This window comes from Ambystoma mexicanum, chromosome 3q (genome assembly GCF_040938575.1).
Source record: "Ambystoma mexicanum isolate Mex_15411 chromosome 3q, UKY_AmexF1_1, whole genome shotgun sequence".
Taxonomy (NCBI): Eukaryota; Metazoa; Chordata; class Amphibia; order Caudata; family Ambystomatidae; genus Ambystoma; species Ambystoma mexicanum.
The window spans coordinates 470,857,510-470,882,474 of NC_090926.1; the positions used below are offsets into that span (position 1 = coordinate 470,857,510).

Below are 24,965 nucleotides of genomic sequence, written 5' to 3' on the forward strand. Positions count from 1 at the left end.
AATCACCTAATAGTCCTCGGAGACTTCAACATCTGGTTCGAAGGAGAAAGCACGATCATACAAAAATCGCTAAGCAGCCAACTGGCAGCAATGAACCTACAATAACTAGTCAATGGAGCAACCCACTCGGCAGGGCATACACTAGATGCAATCTTCGCGAACAAACTACACCTTACCACGGCACCCCCAATTCAAATTCCCTGGAGCAACCACCTCATCATCCCCTTCGTAATCAAAATGTCCACCCCAACAGTCAACCGGATAAAACAACGAACACCATGAAAAGAAATTGGAGAACCATCAAAAACTCCAACCTGAATGAATTCCTAGAGCTAAGCAAACCCCACCCAACATTCATGGAAGAAGATGACCTGGACAAAAAAGTAACCTTGCTGCACTCCTGGATTATAACTACTATAGACAACATCGCCAAAGAAAAACCCTTCACTTCTTCACATAAACGGGCAATGGCAAAATGGTTCTCCCCACTACTTGCACCATGAAAAGTAAAAACCGAAGATTAGAACTCGATTGGAGAAAACAAAACGACACGGCGAACAAACTGAAATTCCTACAACACAACCGGGCATACAAAAAGTAAATACAAAAAGCAAAGAAGAGGAAACACTACGACAACTGAATCTTCGCAGCACCAAACACCAAAAAAGAAAATCTTCAAAATCATAAACGAGATCAAAAACCCTCCAGGATGTAACAACACATCGCCTCCATCCACAAAACTTTGCAACGACCACGCAGACCACTTCAAAAACAAAATCACCAACATCCAACAAACCATACAAAGCAGACCGTCTGATCAGACCACGACCCCCACCTACACCTAGGAGGAACACCCAAACAAACTACAAAGCTTTCCAGAAATATCAGTGGAGACATTTGTCAAACTGGTGAATGAAAGCAATAACTCAGGGTCCCCCGAAAACCCCTGCCCGACAGACATATACAAATCGATTCTTAAACTAGGAACACCTATGGAATATCACAGTAACTTCCTCAACCTTTCCATTGCAACTGGAAAAGTGCCACAAGCCTTCAAAACTGCATACATCAGGCTACTACTCAAAGATACAGTGGGAAACGTAGAGGACCTCTCCAACTACAGACCCATCTCCAACATCCCGTATACAGACAAGCTGCTTGAAACGTACATATACAAAACAACCCAATAGTTTATAGAAGAGCACGGCCTACTAGACCAGGCACAAGTCAGCTTCAGACCAATGAGAGGAACTGAATCAGCTCTACTCTCAATATGGGACGATCTAAAAATCAACGCAGACTCAGACAACAGCACTGCCTTAATACTCCTAGACCTGTCGGCAGCATTCGACACAGTCGACCATGACACCCTCATAACGAGATTAGAAGGACTCAGAATAACAGACAGCGCCCTACTATGGATCAAATCTTTCCTAACAAACAGACTGGAAACCATATGGATGAAACCATTCAAATCCAGCCCGAGAGATTCCCCCTGTGGAGTACCACAAGGATCACCGTTCTCCCCGCTACTATTCAACTGTATCTACTTATCAGAATCATCAAAATCCACGGCCTCACCTGCTACAACTACGCTGATGATACACAAATAATTTTCAAAATACAAGACAACCCGGAAATGAACTCAATGCTAGAAAACTGCCTCTGCTATGTATTCTTCTGGATGAATTCCAACTCCCTCAAAATCAACCCATCCAAAACTGAAATAATGATCGTAACAATAAATGGAGGAGAAAACCAATTCATCCCTTGGCCAAGGGAACTTGGGACAACCCCAGCACCCTTGCCAACTGTAAAAAACTTGGGGGTTTTGATGGACAATAATCTCACGCTAGAGCCACAAGTAAACGCTCTCCTCAAGAAATGCGTCTTGCTCCTGCGAGCAGCAAAGAGGATCTTACCGTTCCTATTGTTCGCCAACAAAACAACCACCATCATCGCCCTCGTCATGTCCAAAGTAGACTACACCAATAGCCTATACATAGGCATGCCTGAGCGACTTTTAAAAAAAGTACAACGCATTCAAAATGTGGCAGCCAGACTACTTCTGAAACTACCCCGAAGAGAACACACCACACCAGCACTGAAAACATTACATTGGCTACCAATAAATCAACAAATAAAATTCAAAACAATGTGCATTACGCACAGAGCAGTACACAGCGAAGGCGCTGAGTTCCCAAGAGACAAACTGTGCCTACATCAACCAACAAGAACGCTCAGATCAAGCAGGGACATCCACCTGGAACTGAAGCCCTACAACAAAAGAAAACTTGGAGAATCCGCCTTCTCTCACCAAGCTCCGAAAACATGGAACGACCTTCCAAAGTACATACGTAATACAAGAAACCACCTATTATTCAGGAAATTACTCAAAACCTGGCTCTTCACGTCATAACTAGAAAGACTGCCCACTAGGGCGCACACACAACTAAAACATCAATGAACGTAGAGGGACCCCGATACACACCGATTAATCAATGGGAAAAGCTAAGGTAAATATCCCACGACATACTAAACGACCAAACGGGAGACAGCCACAATACGACCTAAGACCGTAAACCTAGCAAGACAAAGACAGCAAATCTAAGACGAATCATCAAGAGGACCATGACCAACAGCCCTAAGGACAAAATATAGAGAGGGAAAGGAAGCACTGCACCACGAGCCCCAATCCAGCGGGTGAGAAACAGAATGTTTCATCACTACACACTGTCCACCAATACACAGCAGGAAGCACAATGCCCCACCACAAAAAACTACAACTAAACAATAGCCCCAAGGATGCTCATCCCACGGAAACTAACGAACCAGTCAGGACAGAAGGAAATGAATGACTGAATACACAGACTCACCAGGACGGATGCACTAGGACACCACATCAACACGACTCCGACCCTGAACCGTTCAAAGCCTCAACTGACCAGTCTCACACTAGATAACCTGAGAATAGATACTACCTACCGAGTCCCACACTTGAAGATTCGGACGAGACACACCTACCAATCCAAACAATACTCACTATGATACAGCTGGATCAGTGCAGCACCACCGAAGCAAGTCGGCCCACGAGGAACCAGCAACAACCCAACCCACAGGTATGCAACTCTAATGGAACCATAAGTACGTGAATCAGGATACAGACCCCACTAACCCGACCCTCAATCCTCTGCATACTTAATCCCACACAAAGCCACACAATCACCTCTCTCCCAGCAATCCGCACACACTTTACCACACTGCATCAACAACAAAAACTTCACCCACAGCACTCGAGGCCTCGCCCGATCCGACACTAGCACCAAAGCCCAGCACTCAGTGTATAGCGAGCTGAAGCTGCCAACAGCACACCACTTCTCCCGCTCTCCTTCTCCCCTCCTCCTGACTAATCCTACCCCTCCTTCCTGTTTACAGATCCACCAGAGCGCCTGGGGACCAATTCCGTTGGTGATGGTGCACTATACAAGTACTTTTAACATAACATAACATAATTCATAAAAAACACGTGTGAAAGCTACACTCAGTCCCTCAGTGTAAAATGTTAATAGTTTGTGCATAAAAAAGGACCATAAGCAATGTATCATTAAAATTCTAGCAGAACACATTGAAACTCTGCATTCATTTTTAAAGTTGGTTTCCGATTACCCAGTGTTCACTACTCACGGACTGCCCAGAATTTCAGTTCTAAGGACTGCATTCCAAGAAAACAGGCCGACAGGCATGCGCGGAAAACCAAGTTAAACGGGATTCGGAAAATTGCATTATTTCCCAATTTACATAATTTCTACACGCAGGCCTCATTTACATATACATTAAACTTTTAATAAAAGATGGGGGTTGCGAGCACTAGTAAATGAAAGAGCATTATATAGCAAAACAAAACACAAAGGGAAACGCATACCCTTGTTTGGGTTATCCAGCCGCCTCCATCCTTCCGAATTCATCCCGGCTTTGGTCCCGTTGCCTACAGGGTAAAAGGCTTAAGTGTGTGGGACTTGCATTCCTCGCAAGAACCTATTTTGGAAATATGGACGGCGCCAAATCACAGCTTTGCATGCCAGCTAATGACAGCCTGATGCAGCTAGTTGGCTTCTTTTGTTGAACATACTCACTAGCCACTATCTGGTCCCGAGTCTTACCCTTAATTTCTTGTATCGTTTTTCTGCTGCGCTTGACCCAGTCTTCTAGAACTCATCTAGCTTTTTCAGCGCCACTAGTCCTTTCATGCCTTCTGTCCATTATGTCTCTTCTGATCCAGCTGCCCACCAGTGGCTTTGAAAATTCTCTTCCACTCCAGAATGCTTCTGTTTTGTACTGTGTTTATTTCCGGTAGAAATTGGGTGTTCCATTGTGTATCCACCAACCCGACTCTTTCCCTCTGGTGCATTCATTTTGAAATACTTAAAAATCTCTTAAAGGAACTTGACACAGCCCACATGCCCTTTTGCCAATGTACTTGTGACTTCGGCCTTCTGCCTCCCGCTGTCCCACTAACAATCCCTCCCCTTTTCTTACAGAGCCACATGCAGCATGGCCAACAAAAATGTCAGAAAGCTGCAATACAGTACCACTTAGCAGGATTCTTTTTGCACGATTGAAATGGTTGTTAAAATGTTTATTTTGAAAAATTAATGAAATCAAACATATATATTGATTTAGAGTATTGAGAAACTTTTTATTTACTTTTGAATTAAAAAACATGTATGCACCAGACGAGATTTAGTAATTTGTTTTGCATGTTTTATGATCAAAAGTGTGCACAGAGTACGATCATTTTAGCTAGAGTGATCACACAAATCGTTGTGCCATGTGGTTATATGACCTTGGACACAAGTGGTGGCCAGCACATCTGAAATTCAGTGATCGAAGTGAGCGGGAACGGTCGGGAGCGTGGTCCCACTACTTTTATTTGTTTCCGTTTACCATTCCTCTAGTCTTTAAGACCCAATTCACCATTCTATATAAAGGATTTGCCCATTCATATCCCTGTGCATGTGTAAAGTTGTAATAGGAGCCTTAGCTACTAATAACTTAGACTATTGCAATGCCCCGACCGCAACACCTGGTCACATGCTGCACTCTGCTTCCACCTACCCTCTCCCCTGCCGAGACCACAGTTCTATTACTTTTTTCAGTACACTTCTACCACTGCTGATATTTCATTTTGATGGGAAAGGAGAGCATAGCCGTTGTGACCACAAATATGTGCCCATGATAGATCCTGTGCCTGGCGAAATCAAACGCATCAGGTGCCAGGTGGGCACTGCCATTCAAATACACAGCGCCTGGAGTAAAAACAGTGCTGGGAAATGTTTCTCTTCAGCAGTCAGTGCTAGGAGACTTCACTTCCACCAAGAGCACTATATGCCAGGATGGGTGTTGCCAGTGTGGAATATTGAGCAGGAGAAATACTGCCCTTTGGGAACATTGCGTCTGGTGAATGTGGTACCGGGAAACAATGATGGCCATCTAGAATAAAATGCAATCCACATGTTGAGTATATGGCTTGTCGGGGACACCGAGCAACATACATAGCTGCTCATTCGCCAAGTAGAAAGGCCTCCTCTGAATTACAGGATAAGAGGAGGAAGGGCCAGGAAATGTGCCCAGAAAAAGACCCCTGTGTGGGATAACTGTGTAGCTGCGGCCCTGCCCACTGAGACGGAATCAAGCACCTTCCTGGCGTGGAGCGGTGATTTTGCCACACTTAAGGAATAGAAGTACATCATAAAAATGTGACCAGCCATTTTCTTTACAATACGATTTAAAATGTAATAGTCGTAAGCGTCTGCTTTTGGCATTGTCTCGTTTTGCAGTCTTTGCAGGAGCCAGAAGATTTTGGGCCAAACCGGAAATTGAGGAAGCAGTGTGCGTCCATTAAGCCTGCACACGTTCCCATGCTGTCGGACCGGAAGTGGCACGCTAGCCGGGAGCGGCTCCCATTTCCTTGTCCTTTTTTTTTTTGTTGGGAGGTTATCAAATGCCATTTGGGCAATTTGAACGTCATTCTGCCCCGGTGCCACCATAACATGTTCTATGGTGTTGAGAGAAATGTGACTCTGAGATGACTACTTGCAAGCCACGGCTGCGATATTTGATCTTAATTAGTATATAGTGCAAATTGTAAATGCTTGCTTGTTGCCATGTAAACAAAAAATGTGATAGAGACACTTAGGAAGTGCTTTCGGCAGCTCGCCTACCCAAATAACTAGAATAACATTTTAAAACATAAGAAGTAACGGCACATTTGTGTGCGACTTTGACGACAGAAATGCAAAATCTGGGCCAGGTTACTCAATTGAAATTGAGTGACCTTTGGCCTTTAACGCCCATTCCAGTGAACTGCTTTCTTTTAGGCCGTTGTCCCACATAAAGGACAAGCCGATTCCCTCCCTTTAAGTGCATAGGCAATGCTAACTACTAAACTGCTGAAGTCTAAACTGAAAGAAACTAAAACACACGATCAAACAAACCATTGAAAACTGCAAAACAGGCCAAATAACGTGCGCCCGTTTACAAGCTAAACTAAAAAGGACCCTGCAGCTTCTGAAAGCATAAAGCACCGAAACAAATGACGCAAAGCACCCTCAGAGTCCCCCGAAACATCGCACAACAGCTTTCCAATAGTCTCCCTTCGAGGCCGGCGATTCTGGACGGTTGATTCAAAGGTCCTTTCCCAGAAGAGCGTGGTGAAGGCATTCCTAATTCATTATGGCCCTGGTCTTTTCCTTTAACTCGTTTTGAGCAAAGGTCAACCGATTTGGTAATTGCTTTTTACAAATCCTTTGCCAGTGGCTTTTTTTTCTTTAATTGTATGGGAATCCCCAAAATATCCAATTTTTCCGCCCTTGCTTTTTCATTGCCTCCTATAACTTTTATCTTATATGACAGTTTATTTACTGCTTGCCCTTCCCTATACTATCCCAATGTTTTAAATCAATTTTAGGTGGGATAAATCTAGTGCAAAAAGGGTGGAGTGCCTACAATTATAATGCGCGTACCTCCTGCTCTCCCCTCTGCCTTTTCCCACTTAACACGCTTTCCTTCTGAATTCATTTTAGCTGCTGTTTGAACTTTTCAGAAAATCATTTACTAGTTCCCAAAATGAACTCAAAGGCTTTCAAAGTTATTTCAACAGCAGAGAAGTAACATGGAGACTCAATCTTATTCCCCAAAATGACCTTCAGAGGTCGACCTTTCAGAAGGTGGAACTGAAAAACAAGCTGTGGCCTGGATCTCCCGCTGGACCTCAGCACCCTGGGCTTCTTTTGTGTGGTATCCTATTTTATTTCCACATTTTCTTATAGGAAAAGGGTTGGGCTTGCTGAAAGTCTGTAATATTATTTCAAGGGCCTCATTTGGTTCCCATTCCACCCCCGAAGAAGCCCCATCCAACTTACCACGTTCTTGTAGAAAAAGTAAATGACCATCTTGGCCAAGCGGGCGTAGCACCAGTGACCGTGGACCAAGAGCAGCTTCTTGAGGTGCTTGAACTTGGAGATGGCAAAATCACTCGACATCACGGCCTGAGGGGGAACGGACAAAGGCAAATTCCGTTAGAGACTATTGTTCCCTAGCGGCGAGCACCAACACCAGACACAAACGGCAAGGCCCGAGCCAAGCTCAACTCTCATACATCGGGTAACAATCCTTTATATCAGGCGAGCCATTTTATTATATTATATATATATATATATATATATATATATATATAGCACCATGGACACTGCAAGGTCCAACATCTTAGAGTGAGCTACATTTTCCAGTTCCAAAAGGCATAATGTAGAAAATTCAATAACAATGCAGCATATTTGACTAAATGCAGCTTATATGGCTGCCATTTGAGTACTATTTCGTCCCCTTGTTTACTGTTATTATAATTGTTATTTTAAATCTAGAGACTCAAGATAATTCCTTTAACAAAACAAACAACATTAAAACCAATAATACATTTCATATTTCCCCATAGGTTTACCTGCGAGAGCTCTGTCTTGTGTGGGGGATAGCTGCCAGTTATTAAAAAATGATGCCATTTTTGATTCATGGTTACTCATTATGCGAATCTCCAGATGCTTTGGACTTCAACTCTGATCAGATTTATCTAGCGGAGTCAGTGGTAAAGGATCATGGAAATTGTACTCCACACAATGAGAAAACCATGACAGCGTCTAGACCGGGAAAGCACTCAGGGCAGCTGACCTCGGACCTCTAGGTAAGTGAGAGCTCTATTTGTCTAAGCCCACTGGGACCCTGGCCCACTACTACTATTAAGGACTTTTGCTTAAACCGTTTGTTAGCTTGGTTTTCTGCTTACCTGCATTCCTTCTTGACCAGAGATTCCGATACCAATGTCGGCAGCCTGGATCATACTCACGTCATTGGCGCCGTCACCTAGAAGGAAAGAATGAAAGCCTCTTAACGCTTGGAAGGCAGAGAGACAATCCCACAGTTGCTCTACAATAGACGCAATACACAAACCCAACTGCAGCCCATATCAAGAGCACACGTTTTTCTGTCAAACTAGTTTCTAAGTGGCATTATTAACAGAAAGTAAGCATGGTTAGGCTGGATAAGCCTCCTACGGCTTTCAACCATGTAACTTGCAATGCAGCACTCCTGAACATTAGTCACACTGTACAGAAGCAGGCCCATTCTGGAAGCAATAAAAGTAGGCCCGTTTGGTTCCCCATTGTGGGCTTGCCAATATTAGACTCTAGATTCCAGAGACGTGGGGTACGGTGCGCAACCTCCGGTTTCTTTCATGCTGCTGCCCCTACCATTGGGGGTCATGTTACATGTAGCTACTTGGAGCGTGCATTTCAACTGTTGCCAAAATCATGAGAACGGTGATTAGGGGGACGTGTTCTACTGATGTCTTTCCCTGCCTTCAAGACTATTAAAATGCGAGGTGCAATTATGCTAGCGACATCACCATGGAGATGCTTAAGCACCATCTAAGCCACCTAGAATGTCTTCGGCTCCAGAGCATTAAAGCCTCAATAATGGAGCGTGAAGGCATTTTCTCCTAAAATATTCTTGAAAGGATACTTTTACCTTTTCGCACTCCTGCTCTGGAACTTTCGCAAGGGAGCTAGAAAGTACATGATTATCTTAGGAGTTTGATTATGAGTCATTGAAGAGGACAGTTTCTGCAGGGGGACAGGGGGAACACTAGTTGAAGGTGATGGCATATCATGCTTAGCAGTGTGATGCTGATGGCAATCATGGGCTTCTCCTGTCTGCTTGTGGTACGAGTACGATTAACCAAACATCTCTGGGGATTTGGAAGCCATCAATGAATTCTGCCCTTGTTATTACAACACTCCTGGCCAACTATTCCCAACTGGGTTAAGAAGGTTAGCCCACAAGAAAGGGAATGGCATGCTTCCTGATCTTGCCTGACCAAAGCGGTGGCGCGTTGGAGAACAGGCTGGAAGGACTACAGTGGGACTGCTGGCAATGCCGAAGCAGGAGGTTTTCATAGAAGGTTGACGAGACAAACATGTTCTTCATAGCTCGTACATGACAACCATAGCTTATAGGAGCGAGAGCGTTGGGTGCGATTTAACCCTTGCATCACATCGGTTAAGGTCAGGAAACCCAAATGCATTGTGAATTTGAAGACTGACTCCCCATGCAATACAAAAATACCATGCCTATCCGCTGGTGTGCCTCAAAAATATAATTGTGTTTCCCAAGCTTGGCATGAGGATGCGCATCATTTCTGGTGTAGTCACGCAACCATGACCTACACTTTTCCCTTCTCTACAATTATGACATGAGTTGAGCTGAAACATCAAGATTTTTCTGAGCATCTCCCATTTTCTTCAGAATAGGCCCATTGGTCATCCAGTCTTCGGCCTAACACACATTACCTTGTAGTCATTAGGCCCAACTCTGCCTGGCTGGTTGCCCCCATGGGGCACAGATCGACTTTGTAACCTGCTGTATGCGTAAGCCTTGTTTCTATTTTGTAATACTTGCTGCATGGGACCCGTGCCCTGGGGCAGTCTGACCTGGGTGTATCCACTCAGGTGTAATACAGGGAAACCAGAAACAACACACCCCAAACAAACGCACAGTCAGATTGCCCCAGGCACAAGTTCAAACCGCAGCAATCCCACAATTACAATAATGACCACGATGCCCTGCAAAACACACCTCACACTGGATACGTTGCCAATGATTAAATATAACCAAATAAAATGTTACTTAAGTTATTACCAGCAAAGAATAAAAACAGAGTCCGTCCAGTTGGAATTTGAATCTTTGAAATACACATACCATGCACTCTGGAACGGGTTCACAAACCCTCTAAGCTATCTTCCATTAATAACTTGTTAATGGGAAGGAAGGCTGCCCTGCAAAGATGCTGTCCATCACTATTCCCTCTGGGCTAACTAGCAGCAGCCTATAAAGCACTGCATTACAAGGTATATTCATTAGATGGTTTGAGGTTTTCTTTAAATTGTTTACGTCTTTTCAAAATGCAATAGAAATAAAAGTTTGGCACCATGTTAGTACAGTTTAAAGATCACACTAAAACACTGGATTTGAAACCTTGTATTGGACCAACTGGACATATTATGCAGCAATGGAACAATGCACTAGCTTTCAAAGTCTCGAAGACGTCCTCATCAGATGGTGCAGGATACGATGACTGGTAAAGAAACAGCGACTTCAAGTTCTTTCTCAAAGCTTAAAGAAAAACGCGAGCATTCTCAATGTAAACTTCATTTTTTAAATTTGCAATAAATAGCCCAATTTCTAGAGCTGGAGTGGCAACCGCCTCAATGTGTGTGTTTGTGCCTGGCGGCAGTCTGAGCAATTGATTGTTACAAAGCTGCACTGATCTCCGGGCACTTGCGCTCAGCGTATCGCTGTCCCACATTTGACACACTGTAGTCCTCATCCCTGGGGCATGGAGCACTTTTCTGAGCCATCTCACTTTTGGCAGGCAAGGCATCAGAGACCGGGACAATCACAGAGAGAGGTCACGTGGCAGAGCTGGAACACCAGAGTTAGGGCCCAGACATTTCTGCGTTCCAGATATGCCAATGAGCCGGCAGACAACACATCCTCCCAACTGATGGACATTACAGAAGGGCCATGCCACCGCAGCCGCAGCTGCCACCACCACCACTGTGCTGCAATTCGGATTGGTCTCAGGCATAGGTAGAGTGTACTGTGATTGCAAAGCAGCATGGCATTAGTTACCAGATTGCTATACTGATCCTCCAAGTCCCCGCCCAGAGGTTTCATACCGTTACACCTCTTCAGGTACCCACTGCTAGCACTGATAGAGCATCAAGGCTCCCCCTGTTGCGCTATGTGGATGCCGCGAAACAGAATATTTAAGACTATACAAAGTACTGGAAAGACGTAAAACTAAAGAAAGGAAACCATACCATTAAAACAACAAGAGCAAAGAAGTGGAACATCAAAGGGAAGGGGGCATTTCCCAATGAAAACCAAGTCAGAGCCACAAACCCATATACATGTATTGAGTGTGGGAAGAAAAACAAATGACATTTTATTCATGCAAATTGCTTGAATGGGGGCACACTTAAAGCATTTGAAAAAAGGAAAGTAAAACTGCTAGAAGAAGCAATTGAAGAATTGTGGTTGCTAGGACACTCAGATGAAAGGCATGATTGGTGGATCTGAAAGCATCCTTTAGATCAAAAGCAAAAGCAGAAATACAGCAAAGCACCTACCGATGGAGAGCGTCATGACTTTCAGCTTGTCTCGGACCAGTTTCACCACCATGCTCTTCTGAAGGGGGGTGGCGCGGCAGCACAAGACTGAGCGGCAGCAGCTAGCCAGAGCCAGAAACTTCTTCTCCAAGCCTCCCTGGAAAACAACGCTCAAGGTCCGCCCGTCGATCACTAGCCCAAAGTGGGGACCTCTGCGGATAGGCCCTACCGAAGACACGGTCCTGCGGCGCTCGAAAAGGCCCTTCTTCACCTTCTTGGGAGGGCTGAACTTCTTCACCTCTTCCAAGGTGCAGTCCAGTAGCGACTCACAGGTCTCCTGCACAGGACAAGAAGATAAAGGAGATCACATGTCAAGAACTCACATGAGGGACATCATTATCAAAGAACTTGAGTCCCCTATTGCTATCTCAGATGTCTGCACCAAGGATAAATCCTGGTGTACAGACATACAACAAGCCTTAGCGCATAAAATTGACACACTTCAAAATAAAATTCAACTAAAAAAGAAGACCCTAAACTTAATGCACTCGCCTAACACTCCCCAGCCTAACGAGCCACCACCGGCACACAACACTACTTCTCCAAAATGTCAATCTTAGAGGTAGAAAAAATTATCCTATCTTTGAAGCCCTCAAACTGTAAAGGCGATATCTGCCCTGCACAGCTAATAAAAGATGCCGCTAGAGCACTCTCGCCATTTATACCCAAACTGATAAACGCCTCATTTGCTACAGGTACGATAACCGCCAACCTCAAGCAATCCTGGGTGCTACCACTCCTCAAAAAACAGACACTTGATCCCCTCATTCCTACAAACTACCGGCCTATTACCACAGTCCCATTCCTATTAAAAATATTGGATAAGGCCGCCTACACTCAAATTCAGAAGCATTTAGAAGTGCACAAACTCCTGGGCAACAGACAATCTGGCTTCCGGCCACTGCACGGAACAGAGACTGCCTTAATTGACCTCAAGTCCCAAATAGACGAGTTGAGAGACAAAGGAAGGACAGTACTCCTGCTCTTACTCGACCTCTCTGCTGCATTCGACCTGGTCAACCATAATGTTTAATGTCGGCTCACTTCTCAACGGACGCTATCAAATGGATCGAGTCCTTCCTGAGTGAGAGAACCATGAGAGTCTTCTCCCCCTCAGCATCGGCCGATCCTACACCCATCCTATGCGGTGTCCCCCAAGGATCCTGCGTCTCGCCTACCCTCTTCACCAAGCCACTGTTCGACGATTTGGACCAGCTGGGTATCACCTACACTAACTATGCAGATGATACTCAGATTCTCCTACCACTTTCTGGGGATTACGGTACGGACATGGGCCTGGTGAACAAGGTTTACCTTATCATCCAAGCATGGATGGCCACTCACGGCCTATGCTTGAACGATGATAAGACTCAACTAATAATACTGGGTTTGCAGGCCAATATCAAAAAATTAGGCCAAGAATATTCATCTTTCAATATTGACGGCAATACCATTAAAGTCTCCAAGGAAGTAAAAACCCTGGGATTTTACTTGGATTCCACACTATCCTTTGACAAGCAGGTCAAATCCCTTACCTCGGCAACGGCTTACACATGCAAACTTCTCAGAGCTGGTAAACCGTTCCTCTCTGACAATAGTTGTCTGATCTTGGCTAGAGCTCTCATACTCTCTAGAATCGACTATTGCAATGCCCTCTACATTGGGGCTAACAAATCCACCATTCAAAAGCTCCAAACGTTACAGGATAACGCTTTAAGAGCAGCCCTTGGCATAAACAAGAAAACCCACATTTCTGCCTTGAGTCGCCAACACAAATGGCTCTCCACGTCCAATAAAATACTTCTAAAAACACTCTCCTTGACGCATAAAGCCTTGAACAATGCGGCCCCTTGTTACCTTATAGACAAACTTCAGAGAAGAACCTCTCTCAGACCTACTAGAAGTGGGAACACCAGTTGCCTGAATATCCCCAAATACAAACTTACTACTATCGGGGGTAATGGCTTCACTGTTAAGGCAGCCAAAAGCTGGAATTCACTGCCCCAGGAGCTGAGAGCTGACCAACCATATCCACGCTTCAGAAAAAACTTAATAAAACACATCACTGCCTCCAACCCTTAGCCTCCCATCTCCCTGAGGACATTATCCTGCAATTAAGAAACAGTATATCCTGCTATATTCTTTCTTTTGTAAATATTGTAAATGACAAATATTGCAGCATGTGTATATGTAACCTATTGCTCATATTGTATATATCCTGTAGTCATGCAAAATTGTTTATCCTTTGATATGTTAATTCTGTAACCTATGTATATGTAACTATGTAAGCCTTGCATCTCCTTGTCGTTGCGCCCTTTTACTTACGAGTCTGGTGCGCTTAATAAATGAACAAACAAACAAACAAACAAACAAACAAACAAACAAACAAACAAACAAACAAAGGGGCTGGTTCAGAATGCTGTCATAAGTGAGCATGCCTTAAAGCAGGGATCTGAAACTTGCGGCTCTCGAGATGTCAGCAGTCCAACTGGACATCAACTCCCATGATCCCTCACAATTTACTATGCTGGCTAGTGCTGAAGGGAGTTGTAGTCCAAACATCTGGAGAGGCAAATGATGCAGATCCTTGCAGTGACAGCTCTAATATGGGAAATGCAATTGGTCACGTTTCAGTTTTTCGGGATTGTCCCGGCCTCCGATCAAGAGGCTCAAATAACAGTATTCCAAAGAAAGTGCAAGGAATGTCGGCTGTATTCTTTATGGTGTTAGCGTGAACCACAGGGTGAGAGGCCATGTTCACAACACGAGTTGAACAGAGACCCCTTCTCTACAACCTTCGTTTTAAAATCTCAGACAAGAAGTGCAGAATCCAAAGCACTCCCACCACTGGACATTTTCCTACATGCATAGAACAAAAACAAAAGCCGCCAAATGATGCATGGTTGTGTCTTAACTCTTACAGCGACTTTGGGGCAAGAGCGGGTGAAAGAAGCCTTTGCACAGTTCTGCTTCTGCGGATTCTAGGGAAATCCTCCCTGCCTTCACTATCGCCTGCAGAGTATTGCAATCTTGCCTTCACAGGAGCGTCAGTGGTGCGGCTTGAGAGAGTGTCTTAGGGCCATATCAAGGATGGTTGCCATCCCTGGCTGCAAATACCTGTGCGGTGGCCCCTGGTCTTATGCAAATGCTGGCTGCGTCTGCAGAGTATTGCAATCTTGCCTTCACAGGAGCGTCAGTGGTGCAGCTTGAGAGAGTGTCTGAGGGCCATATCAGGGATGGTTGCAGATATCCGAGTGGTGGCCCCTGGACTTTTGCAAATGCTTGCTGCGTCTGCAGAGAATTGAAAATCTTGCCTTCACAGGAGCGTCAGTGGTTCAGCTTGAGAGAGTGTCTTAGGGCCCTATCAAGGATGGTTGCAATCCCTGGCTGCAAATACCTGTGCGGTGGCCCCTGGATTTATGCAAATGCTGGCTGCATCTGCAGAGTATTGCAATCTTGCCTTCACAGGAGCGTCAGTGGTGCAGCTTGAGAGGGTGTCTGAGGGCCATATCAAGGGTGGTTGCAGATATCTGCACGGTGGCCCCTCGACTTTTGCAAATGCTTGCTGCATCTCCAGAGTATTGCAATATTGCCTTCACAGGAGCGTCAGTGGTGCAGCTTGAGAGAGTGTCTGAGGGCCATATCAAGGATGGTTGCAGATATCTGCACGGTGGCCCCTGGACTTTTGCAAATGCTTGCTGCATCTGCAGAGTATTGCAATATTGCCTTCACAGGAGCGTCAGTGGTGCAGCTTGAGAGAGTGTCTGAAGGCCATATCAAGGATGGTTGTAATCCCTGGCTGCAAATACCTGTGCGGTGGCCCCTGACCTTAAGCACAAGCTTGCTGCTGGGGCATCGACTTGCAGATCAGCCCGGCTCTGTACTGGAGTGCCCGGGACCATCCGTGAATGCACCCAAGGGGAGAGGGTCATTTGAAGCATCTGGTCAACCTTTTTTGTCCATCCCAAAGCCTTCACAAATTGTAGACCACTTCATGGGTGATCTAAGTGCTGCGCTGGTCCGTGCACCACAGAGCTCGGCCGGACGTTAGCATCTACTGAAACAGGAACGCGTGCCTGCCCAGCTGCATTCCATTTTCTACTTGGGAAATTCCCTTTGGAAAGGTGGCAATACGCCCACGTGAGAATGCGCAGGGTGCATTTGGTTTTACAGTAATTGCGCTCGTGTTCGGAACAATTGAAGACTTTGACCCTTTCAGTGCAAATACAACACTTGCGAGGTGGCACCGCCCACATGTAGCGGGATACAGCCCGCAGAGCTAGTTTGAGCCCACCCAACGCCCGCACAGTGGCGGGAGTCTGCCACCAGGGCTTGCGATCGCAATTGTGTGCTCCTAATTGCCACTTCTTGGAAAGTACAGGGCACAGAAAGCTTTCATGCATAAATCGCTTTCATTTCCTCATGGCTTAGAGCGGCTGTCATTCAAGCAGCAAACCAGTTGGCAACCAGCCACAACACCCTGTGTTTGTTATAATACAACAGCACGGTGTTATGTTGACACAGCAACAGCGCCCCGTGTATTACACGGAAGCAAGAAGTGTATTCATGGTACCCGGGGCAGATTTTCTATGAATGATTGATACTAAATCCAAAGAAATACACGGCTGCTCTATACCGTTTACAATTTAATATAGCATTTCCAGATTTGCATGGTTTTTCACCTCCTTATTTATTTATTTATGTATTTGCATTTATAAAGCGCCCAAAACAGCCCAGAGGCCTTCGTGGCTGTTGTCTAAATGCAGATGTCTGCTACTTCTCATAGGTAAGACTTCTGGAAAGCACAGGTTTTGGAGAATTAAACATGTTTTTGTGTTCCTAGCTGACATGCAGATTGTGGCTAGTGTAACACCGTTGCATTAGGACTCTCAAAACACAACTAACGAGGAACACGGAGCGGACAAAGGAACCACATTTTGTTTGAATGCCCAAAAAATAAGAATGCACTAATACTGCACGGTGCTGCCCGATACATGGCGCAGTACTGCACCTGGCGGGTGCCAGTGCGCCGGGGGCTGTTCACATGACCTGCCACTTATGCAGCGCTGTGGTGGTGGTCTCGTTCTTCAAAGACCACTGCAGAAAACAAACAAAAAATAGATTCGCAGAGAAGCCAAAGCTCTCAATTTGGGAACTAAACAGCATGCCAGCATCGTACACAAAAGGCTATCCTTCAAAGGAGCAGCAGGGCCGCCTATCAAAAGATAGCGGCAATACGGGTCCTTCTAGTTTTCTGAACTTAAGGCGGTGTCTGCTTTTTCTGAGAGATGGTTCCAAGGTTACAGCTCCCATATATTGTGTTACCCCCACAATCACTCCACCACACCGTTTGAACAGATAAACCCCTCACTGCCCACAGCTCCCACACTTTATTTTGTTTCATTGTTCGTTTGTTAAAGCTAACCACGAGGCAAAGGCGCAGTGAAGCCAGGCATCCTAAAGTGCTGTGTTAAGTGCGATTGCAATTTCTGAATTTTAGTGCACACAGAATTCGCCAAAAACAATAACACACGCCAACTGCAAAGGAGAGAATTGGGAAAAGTCGGTTTACCCTACATGGTCGAAAATATTTGACCTTTTTACTTTTGACCACATTTTATTTGCTCTTTTTGTGGTCGAAAATGCGGGGGGAGACGCCCCGCAATCCCCCCATATTCCCTTAACCCACCCCATATATATATATTTAATTAAAAGTGACCGAATTTCGACCAAAAAAAAAATTCGGACAAAAGTAAAAGGTCTAATTCCCCTCAATGCTGGTACCCAAGGTGGCTGCCTAGTATCGCCTTGCCCCTCTTAGTAGCATTGACCACCTCCTCCTACCTGCATTTACTTTATATTGGGATATGTTTTCCAAAAACTTTTAAGACCTGGCTTTTTCACATTATATTTGGAATTCGCTGAATTTTCGGTATTAGCATAATTAGTTGAAAAATATTTGACCTTTTACTTTCGACCACATTTTTTTAATCGTTTTTTTTGTCGAAATTCAGTCAATTTTAATTAAATATACATATGGGGTGGGGTTAGGGAACAGGGGCGTTGCTAGGGGGGGGGGCTAAGGAGGCTATAGCCCCTGATCTTTTGGTTGTAGCCCCGGATAGAATCTCAGGAGCTACAGCCAAAAGACTTGCTAGCCCCGAGTCCCAACAGTTCTGACATCAGTTTAGCCCGGGGTCTTTTCCAGACCTAGCAACTCCCCTGTTAGGGAATATGACAGGGGTTGCGTGGGTCCTACCCCGCATTTTCGACCAAACAAAGAGCAAAAGAAATCTGGACAAAAGTGAAAAGGTCCAATATTGTCGACCAAGTAGGGGTAAAGCGCATTGGGGAGGTCGTCAGGGAGACAAGCAAATTGGTCCTGTAAGCAGCATATGTGGCACCACTGCCAGAGAAGGCGCTGTCAAAAATCACTAATTCTTTCACCGGCCCTGTACAGGAACAATGCGCTCATGTCTCCATGACGTGAATACCGGTCACACAGGGTGCTGTCTAGGACATACCGTGCTCTCGGTGTTGAGGGTGAAGACGGTATCACTCTGGTCCAGCAGCTGGCAGGAGTATCCTATGTTGATGGCAGTTTCCTGCTTGTCTCCCGTCAGCACCCAGATCTGTATGCCAGCTTCCCGCAGCGATGCAATGGTGTCTGGCACGCCATCCTGCAACCGATCCTCAATGCCTGTGGCACCTAATGCATAGGAATGTACAGAAAATTGACACATCAATGAAGCTTATTCACTAGACAATCTTTCTTGGTGAGCAAGATCCCCACAGCACCTTCCTAAAGGCCCCTTCACTCTGCATCTTATCTATTCCTTCTTCTGATGTTTCTACAGATGACTCCATACCCACCTCCAAAGGACCCAATCACTACCTACCAACTGTGATATAACTCGACATAAGCACGCTATAAATAACCTATCATATCATAGGCGGATGGGTTGGCCACACGCTCCTTAAGTGCTGTTAAAAGGTAATTGGTCTATTAAGTGTTCTGCTTCTTGATTATTTTTCCATCTGCAGAGGTCTAAGAGAATGCACATTAGAGCCACATGTCTTGTTAAGCGCCCTGTGCATGCGTCAAGTGCTTGAATGGGAAAGCTATGAGGGGGCGGGGGGTTCCTCATCCAGATATAGATGTTTTGAGTTTGTAAGAAATATGGCACAGTTTTGGTTTCCAAGAGGTCTACTAGAGTGGAACCTATGTTTTGACCTGGCTGCCATTGCTGTGATAGGATGAAGAGTCGCGGAGGATGAAACACATGGTCCGCTGTCACTGCATGCAGCCAGATGCCCTCCATGGTGGCTTGAACATCTGTTGGCATGATATGTATCTGAAAGGAGTCCCAGTGGGCCGTTCACACCCCCCAAACCCATCCACTAGATCCAATCATGCTTGTAGACACACATTAGGTGTTTTTAAGTGCATTCTGGTCAAGATGGGATTCTGCATTTCTTTATGCATAGCACACCCTCACAGCAACCTGCTTAAAGAAGCAAGCGTCCCCAAATGAAGGCGTGAACGTAGGATTCCCTCAGAGCTTTGTAACAGAATGGCAAATGGAATCCTATCTCCATTTCCCAAGCGGTTCCAATCCCTTTACTCACCTAGCAAAGAAAGTTTGGTCTCCAAATCTTGCGCCGTCTCCATGAGAAGTTCCTCCCTGTTGTCGATTGAAGCCTCTGCTTCCTGGCGGCAATTGGACCACTTTTGAAAATCAGCTTCACTCATTACCTGCACAGGACACAAAGATCAAGCAATTAATTAAGAGATTTTTGGAGGTGGGCATGTTTGCAAACCAAACAAACCCCAGTACTGGTGGCAAGAAATGAGCATGTAAATTACTGCAACAACAAAAAAATAACCTGATCAAAAGAGCCTTGGCCGACCCCATTGAGCCCCACTTCTTCTATACACTGCATTCAAGATTGGCCTGCAAGATTGAGAAGAATCTAAAGGCCCATGCAGGAACGTCATTTAGGGGTTGCTAGGGGGCGTAACTGCGACCGCTGAGGTCCCCTTGAGACCTCTAAAAAAAAAAAAACTTTTTTTTTTAATGGAAGCTCCTGGGCTGTGGCCAGCACCATGTGGCTCTTTACTTCTGGAGTGGCTGGCTTTCTCGTTCAGGCCCCTTAAAAAAAGAAGAAAAATAAGAGCAGGAGTGCCACAAGTCTAACACTTTCAGCACTGACCCTAAATAAGAAAGAATAGGAATACCGAATAATGTGTCTTTCTGGAATTCTATACAATAATTACTAGACTCATTAAAGGTTTATTTCAGGCACACTACAGGGGGTGAGTCACTGATTTAGTCTGTTCTTAAATGCCTCAACTCAGCCTTTCATTCTTCTGAGGTCGATAAATGAGTACCAACACAGGTTGGGTGATATTGGGTGTATATTTTTACTATGTAAAGCGCTTAAGCGTAAGTGCTATATAATAACTCATCATTATCATTTGGTCATGGACGTCTGATTGCACTCACAGTAATTTGGTAATATGGGCCTATACACACTGATCTTAACGATACATATGGCGAACCATTCTTGTATGAAATGTACATCACATTATAGTGATATCGCAACCATATTTTTCGTAGTGTACAATGCTATGTGATGCCACTTCCTGTTTTGTCAATGGGTGAAAGGTCGTGTTCCATCGCTTCCCGTGATATCACTTCGGGGTGGGGTCAAATGACATCACTTCCTATGGGTCGTGTGATGTCACTTCCGCTACCCCAGGCATTTTGGTGAAATGACGTCCCTGGGCCCATGGCTTTCTAGTGTGTGCTTTTTCTAACCATTTGGGAGTCATTGAGTTCATGAGAACTCTTTGAAGAAGATTGACCCATACTGATGTGTGCGCAAATCTCGACCTTTAAAATCCAGACTTTGGACCCCATTTTTTGGTGTGTTTTTAAATGTTGGGATGCTCCCTCCTCTTAACCGATGCGCACATCACACAATACCTCCACTGCACTACCTGCACATACTATGTATAGTGCTCCCTCCAAAATTCACATTATCGTGATACCGTTAAAATAATGATCATTCGTGATTTTGAACACCGGGTGCCCGCAGAATCCCAACCAATAGAGCCACCCCAGAAAGGTTTATTTTCCAGAAAAAGTACCAGAAAACCTGAGAGAATGTGACACACAGACCCTGCATGAAACATGGCCGACAGAATATGCCAATGACTGAACACATTTACTTCAAACAATACAGTTCTAAGCGCTCCTGTCTCGGTGGTGGATTTCAGTTATTTGCAAAGACTTGTCGATTTCGGTACGTATCAGTGAGGAACATTCCGCTGCTGGCACCAAGAGGTCAAGTGTCTGACCATGAACCAGAGATGTGTCCACAACAGCAGTCGAGTCCCAAGACAATACCCCTAAACGGGACCTCTATCACATCGTCCATCACATCAGCACCCCCGTTGCCAATGGCAGCAGAATCTCGCTCTCCTCAAAATTAACCCAACGCTATGGTAGAAATTCTCAATCACACATTCTTATAGCATTTACTGTGCACGCCCAGACTCTTACAGGCAACCACACGCACTCGCGTCACTCGTTGCTTTGTCCTTCAACACGTGCACAGATGAGGTTACATAGCTCCCTCTCACAGAAATCATGAGAGATCCCCAAGTTTCATCAATGTCATGCACTCTGAATAAAAGGAGTGCACACACAAATAGCAACATATCAGTCGCCAAAAAGCCAGGCAAATCCTAGTTTCTGTAGTATTCAGGCTTCGCAACGCTGGCAGTGGCATCAATGATGACATTTGAGGCATTAAAGCAAATTGTTTTCTTTGAACATGAAAGCCTATTAGATGCTCCTACTGAAAATGGGGAACATTTAAAAAGTCAACGTTTCTACAGCAAAACGATCTTTAGAAACCCAAAGTATACTAGACAGTGTGGAAAACTAAGGTGAGCTGAAACCACACCATCCCAGTACAAGGCCAGGGACAGTTTAAATCCAAGAGATCTGCTTTTCCTGATGCTAAAAGTAGTTCCCCAAGACACTGCTTACCTTCTTAGCAATGCACAGCGTCCTGAGGCCATCTCGGGCATACAAGTTCAGGTGGCTCTGGGTTCTGGATTTTATTTTCGCCATCTTCTTCTGGTCATCCATGTTGTCTGCAAGAAACCCATCCATCATTCTCAGTCATTATTCTAGTCAAGCAACCCCCAAACCCTTGGCCCCAGAGCCACTAACACCAGCCTGAGCGCAGATGAGGAACTGGGGTGAGTCAGGGTCAATATTTCTATGGCACCAAATCCACTTTCAGGCCTTTTAGATAATGAAAATGATCGCAAGGTCATGATTCCATGCTATTCTACCATGTTAACTAATGGAGAGCTATTGGGGTGTGTCCAACTGTGAGTTAATAGGACTAACGAATATGGTTGGTCTATGTGGCATGGACACCGCACCCCAATGCCACAGAAATGTGCCACAAGCATGCACTGGACATGGAAAGGGATATTTTGGTAGTAACAAGCTTTCATGGCAGCCTGATTGCTCAGCTGAAATTCATAACCAATGTGCTCTCAGTGGAGGGGGCACCTTTATCTGAAAAAGGTCACTCACTAATTGCACACTGGTCACCCAACAAGACACCACAAATGTGGGCCTAAGCTACCAGCCCCGGATGCAAACATTGAAGGATGATGTGCAATCGTGGCCCTGGTTTCCAGAAAAAAAAACGGAATGCATTGGGCCCGGCTTTGATTTATGGGTAAACATATTGCATGGCGCATATGCTCAAGTTTAGTAACTGATCTGTGCGAACATGGTCATGGGGCCTACACTAGAGAGACTATCAACAAGTTAGCTGGCTCTTTGGGCTACCCCTTGGAGAGACTCACAAGCCAAAGTAAGGAAGGGCTTTAGTGGGAGAGAAGCGCCTTTTCAAAATGCCAGATGATGATCGCAGTGTGAGCCGCAACCACCCTCTAGAGATACCCCAAAGGGCCACCAAGGAAGCAGTGTTTAAGGTACAGCATTTCCTATTTGTGAATGGCAAGGTGCCGCAAAGTGCTAAAGGCTGCTTCAGGGTGATCCCATTTTGTAGGCACACTATCAGGTGACTTGGCTACAAGTTACTGGATTCATTTTTTTGATAAACCTTCTGAAGAAACAGAGACAGTAAAGAGTCAAGCTGCTTTCATCCACTTATAAGTACATTTCTGATATTTTAGGGATATTCATACTGGATTTTGCTCTTGATTGTTTTGGATTGCATATCAATATATCTGCTACATGCAACTGTGCTGCACATTTTGGCTCTATCTGTATAAAGAGCAGGGTGTTACTTGTACACTAGTCTCACACATCTAAACCCGACATGCATGATCAATTAAAACAAAAACTCAAGGAATAAATTATAGAATATTATAATTACAGTGTGCTGGGTTGTCCAAAAGATCCATGATGGTGGAATCGGCTCCCTTTGTGTAAACTATGATCTCCTTTGTCAGAGGGTGACGAACCACCACAGACATGCGTTTCCTCACCGAGTCGAAGCCCAGAGTATAGAGGAGCTCAAAGGTGAGTAAGGTGCCTTGAGGAAGTCTCACCGTCACCTGCTCAGGTGTTCGGGACATCAGGGTGAAGCTGTAGGCTTGGGCCGCGTGCACGAGCGCAGCTTCATCGGGGCTCTCGGCCTCATAACAGAATGCAGACGCCAGCGGGTCCTGGACACCAGACTCTGAAGTCTCGTCCAGGCAGCCATTCCCACAGTTAATGTCACCCTTGCTGGAGGAGTCCTCTTTGCTACTCCCTGACAACTCTCCCTCTGATAGGCTCGAGGCAGATGCACTGTCCTTGGGTGAAGAGTCACTCGCCGCTGGAGTCACCGAGTTATTCTTCAGGGAAATTGTAGTTCTTGTGTCTGAACCCGAAGTGGCCGGTGAAGAGGCCGGTGAAGAGGATTGGCTGAGACGCAATTGCTTCAGCTTCTGAAACAATTGTTGGATCTTCTCCAGCGAGGTGCCTGATGGCTTCAGCAGGGATGGGCCGGTTACCTGGGGAAAATAAAGAAGAGATGAAATGGAACACATTGCAATCAGAAACATGACAAGTGCTGGAAGCTGGGTTCTTAGAAGAGGCGAATCAATCAAATGAACCAAAACGATATGGACAGTCGAAGAAAGAGACTAGGCGAGAGGAAGACCTCTCGCTCTCACCGGATGTTTCGGCCTGCCTCAGAACAGTATTTCAATCAATGTGTTGATATATAAAAGTACAACCAATCATCTTGAGGGCATCATCCAGCTGGGTTGTGCCCGTCGGAAGCCTGCCTCCTGGTTAATGCTATGGTCATTGAATCAGGCCACCCAAATCTATACTCTGGAAAGGCCATGAATGTGCAGGACTGAATGCCTGGCTCTCTCGTCACACCAGCAATGCCTCAGCTTTGGATGCGGTCATGTCTATGCTAATGTAACAGAAGTCAGCTTGCTATCTAATAAAGATTATGTGAGAATCGCATAAAGGGACATAGAAGGCACTTGTCATTATTTTTTCAAATATTTGCAAGGTGTCCTGTACTCTTGATATGGAAGAGATCCATTTTGATTGGAAACATAGTGTATGTTGCGTGACAACATTCACTGAAAATAACGTCAGCAACTGATTTAAAAAAAAATCTTAGCGCTGTAATCAAGATGGCTCTGTTGTACAAGCAGCAGGAACAACAAACTGGTGATGGGAAATCAGATTAGTCTATTTTTTGTAGTTGAAGTAAAGTACAGGAAAACTTATTTAAAAACAGAAGCAAGATGAGAGGAGCCTCCATTCAGAACAGAATCAGGCTGCAAATGGCATTCTTTCATTCCAAGGGTTGCATACATCAGAACACTCATGGCATCACTCTCTCGTACGCACATGTTGTGTGAATATTTGTTTATGTTGCTATGGACCAGCGTTGTCCAACTCCAGACCTCGAGTGCCGGGATCCTGATGGGTTTTCAGGATATCTCTCAATATACATGAGGAAAAACGTGCATACATTTAGAATCAACGTATGCAAATGTATCTCATATTAATGAGGGGTGTTGAGGTATATCTCCTCTCCCAATGAGACCCCCCAGCACTTTTTGCTGGACCTCTGGACCTTTTTCTGAAATCCTGAATGAGTGAAGCTTCTTTCCAC

At 45.1% G+C, this 24,965-nt stretch overlaps 1 protein-coding gene across 2 annotated transcripts in view; it reads right to left on the reverse strand.

The window, feature by feature from the left end:
* Nucleotides 1-24,965, reverse strand: part of ATP10B (ATPase phospholipid transporting 10B (putative)) — a 620,207-nt gene that overhangs the window by 13,679 nt on the left and 581,563 nt on the right. For both annotated transcript variants that reach the window (XM_069654269.1, XM_069654270.1), the window contains 7 exons: nucleotides 23,214-23,835; nucleotides 21,839-21,945; nucleotides 19,407-19,533; nucleotides 18,302-18,486; nucleotides 11,739-12,054; nucleotides 8,336-8,412; nucleotides 7,422-7,547 (listed from right to left, as the gene is read on the reverse strand). In XM_069654269.1, the coding sequence (XP_069510370.1) occupies nucleotides 7,422-7,547; nucleotides 8,336-8,412; nucleotides 11,739-12,054; nucleotides 18,302-18,486; nucleotides 19,407-19,533; nucleotides 21,839-21,945; nucleotides 23,214-23,835 (1,560 nt within the window). The remainder of the gene's footprint in view (nucleotides 1-7,421; nucleotides 7,548-8,335; nucleotides 8,413-11,738; nucleotides 12,055-18,301; nucleotides 18,487-19,406; nucleotides 19,534-21,838; nucleotides 21,946-23,213; nucleotides 23,836-24,965) is intronic.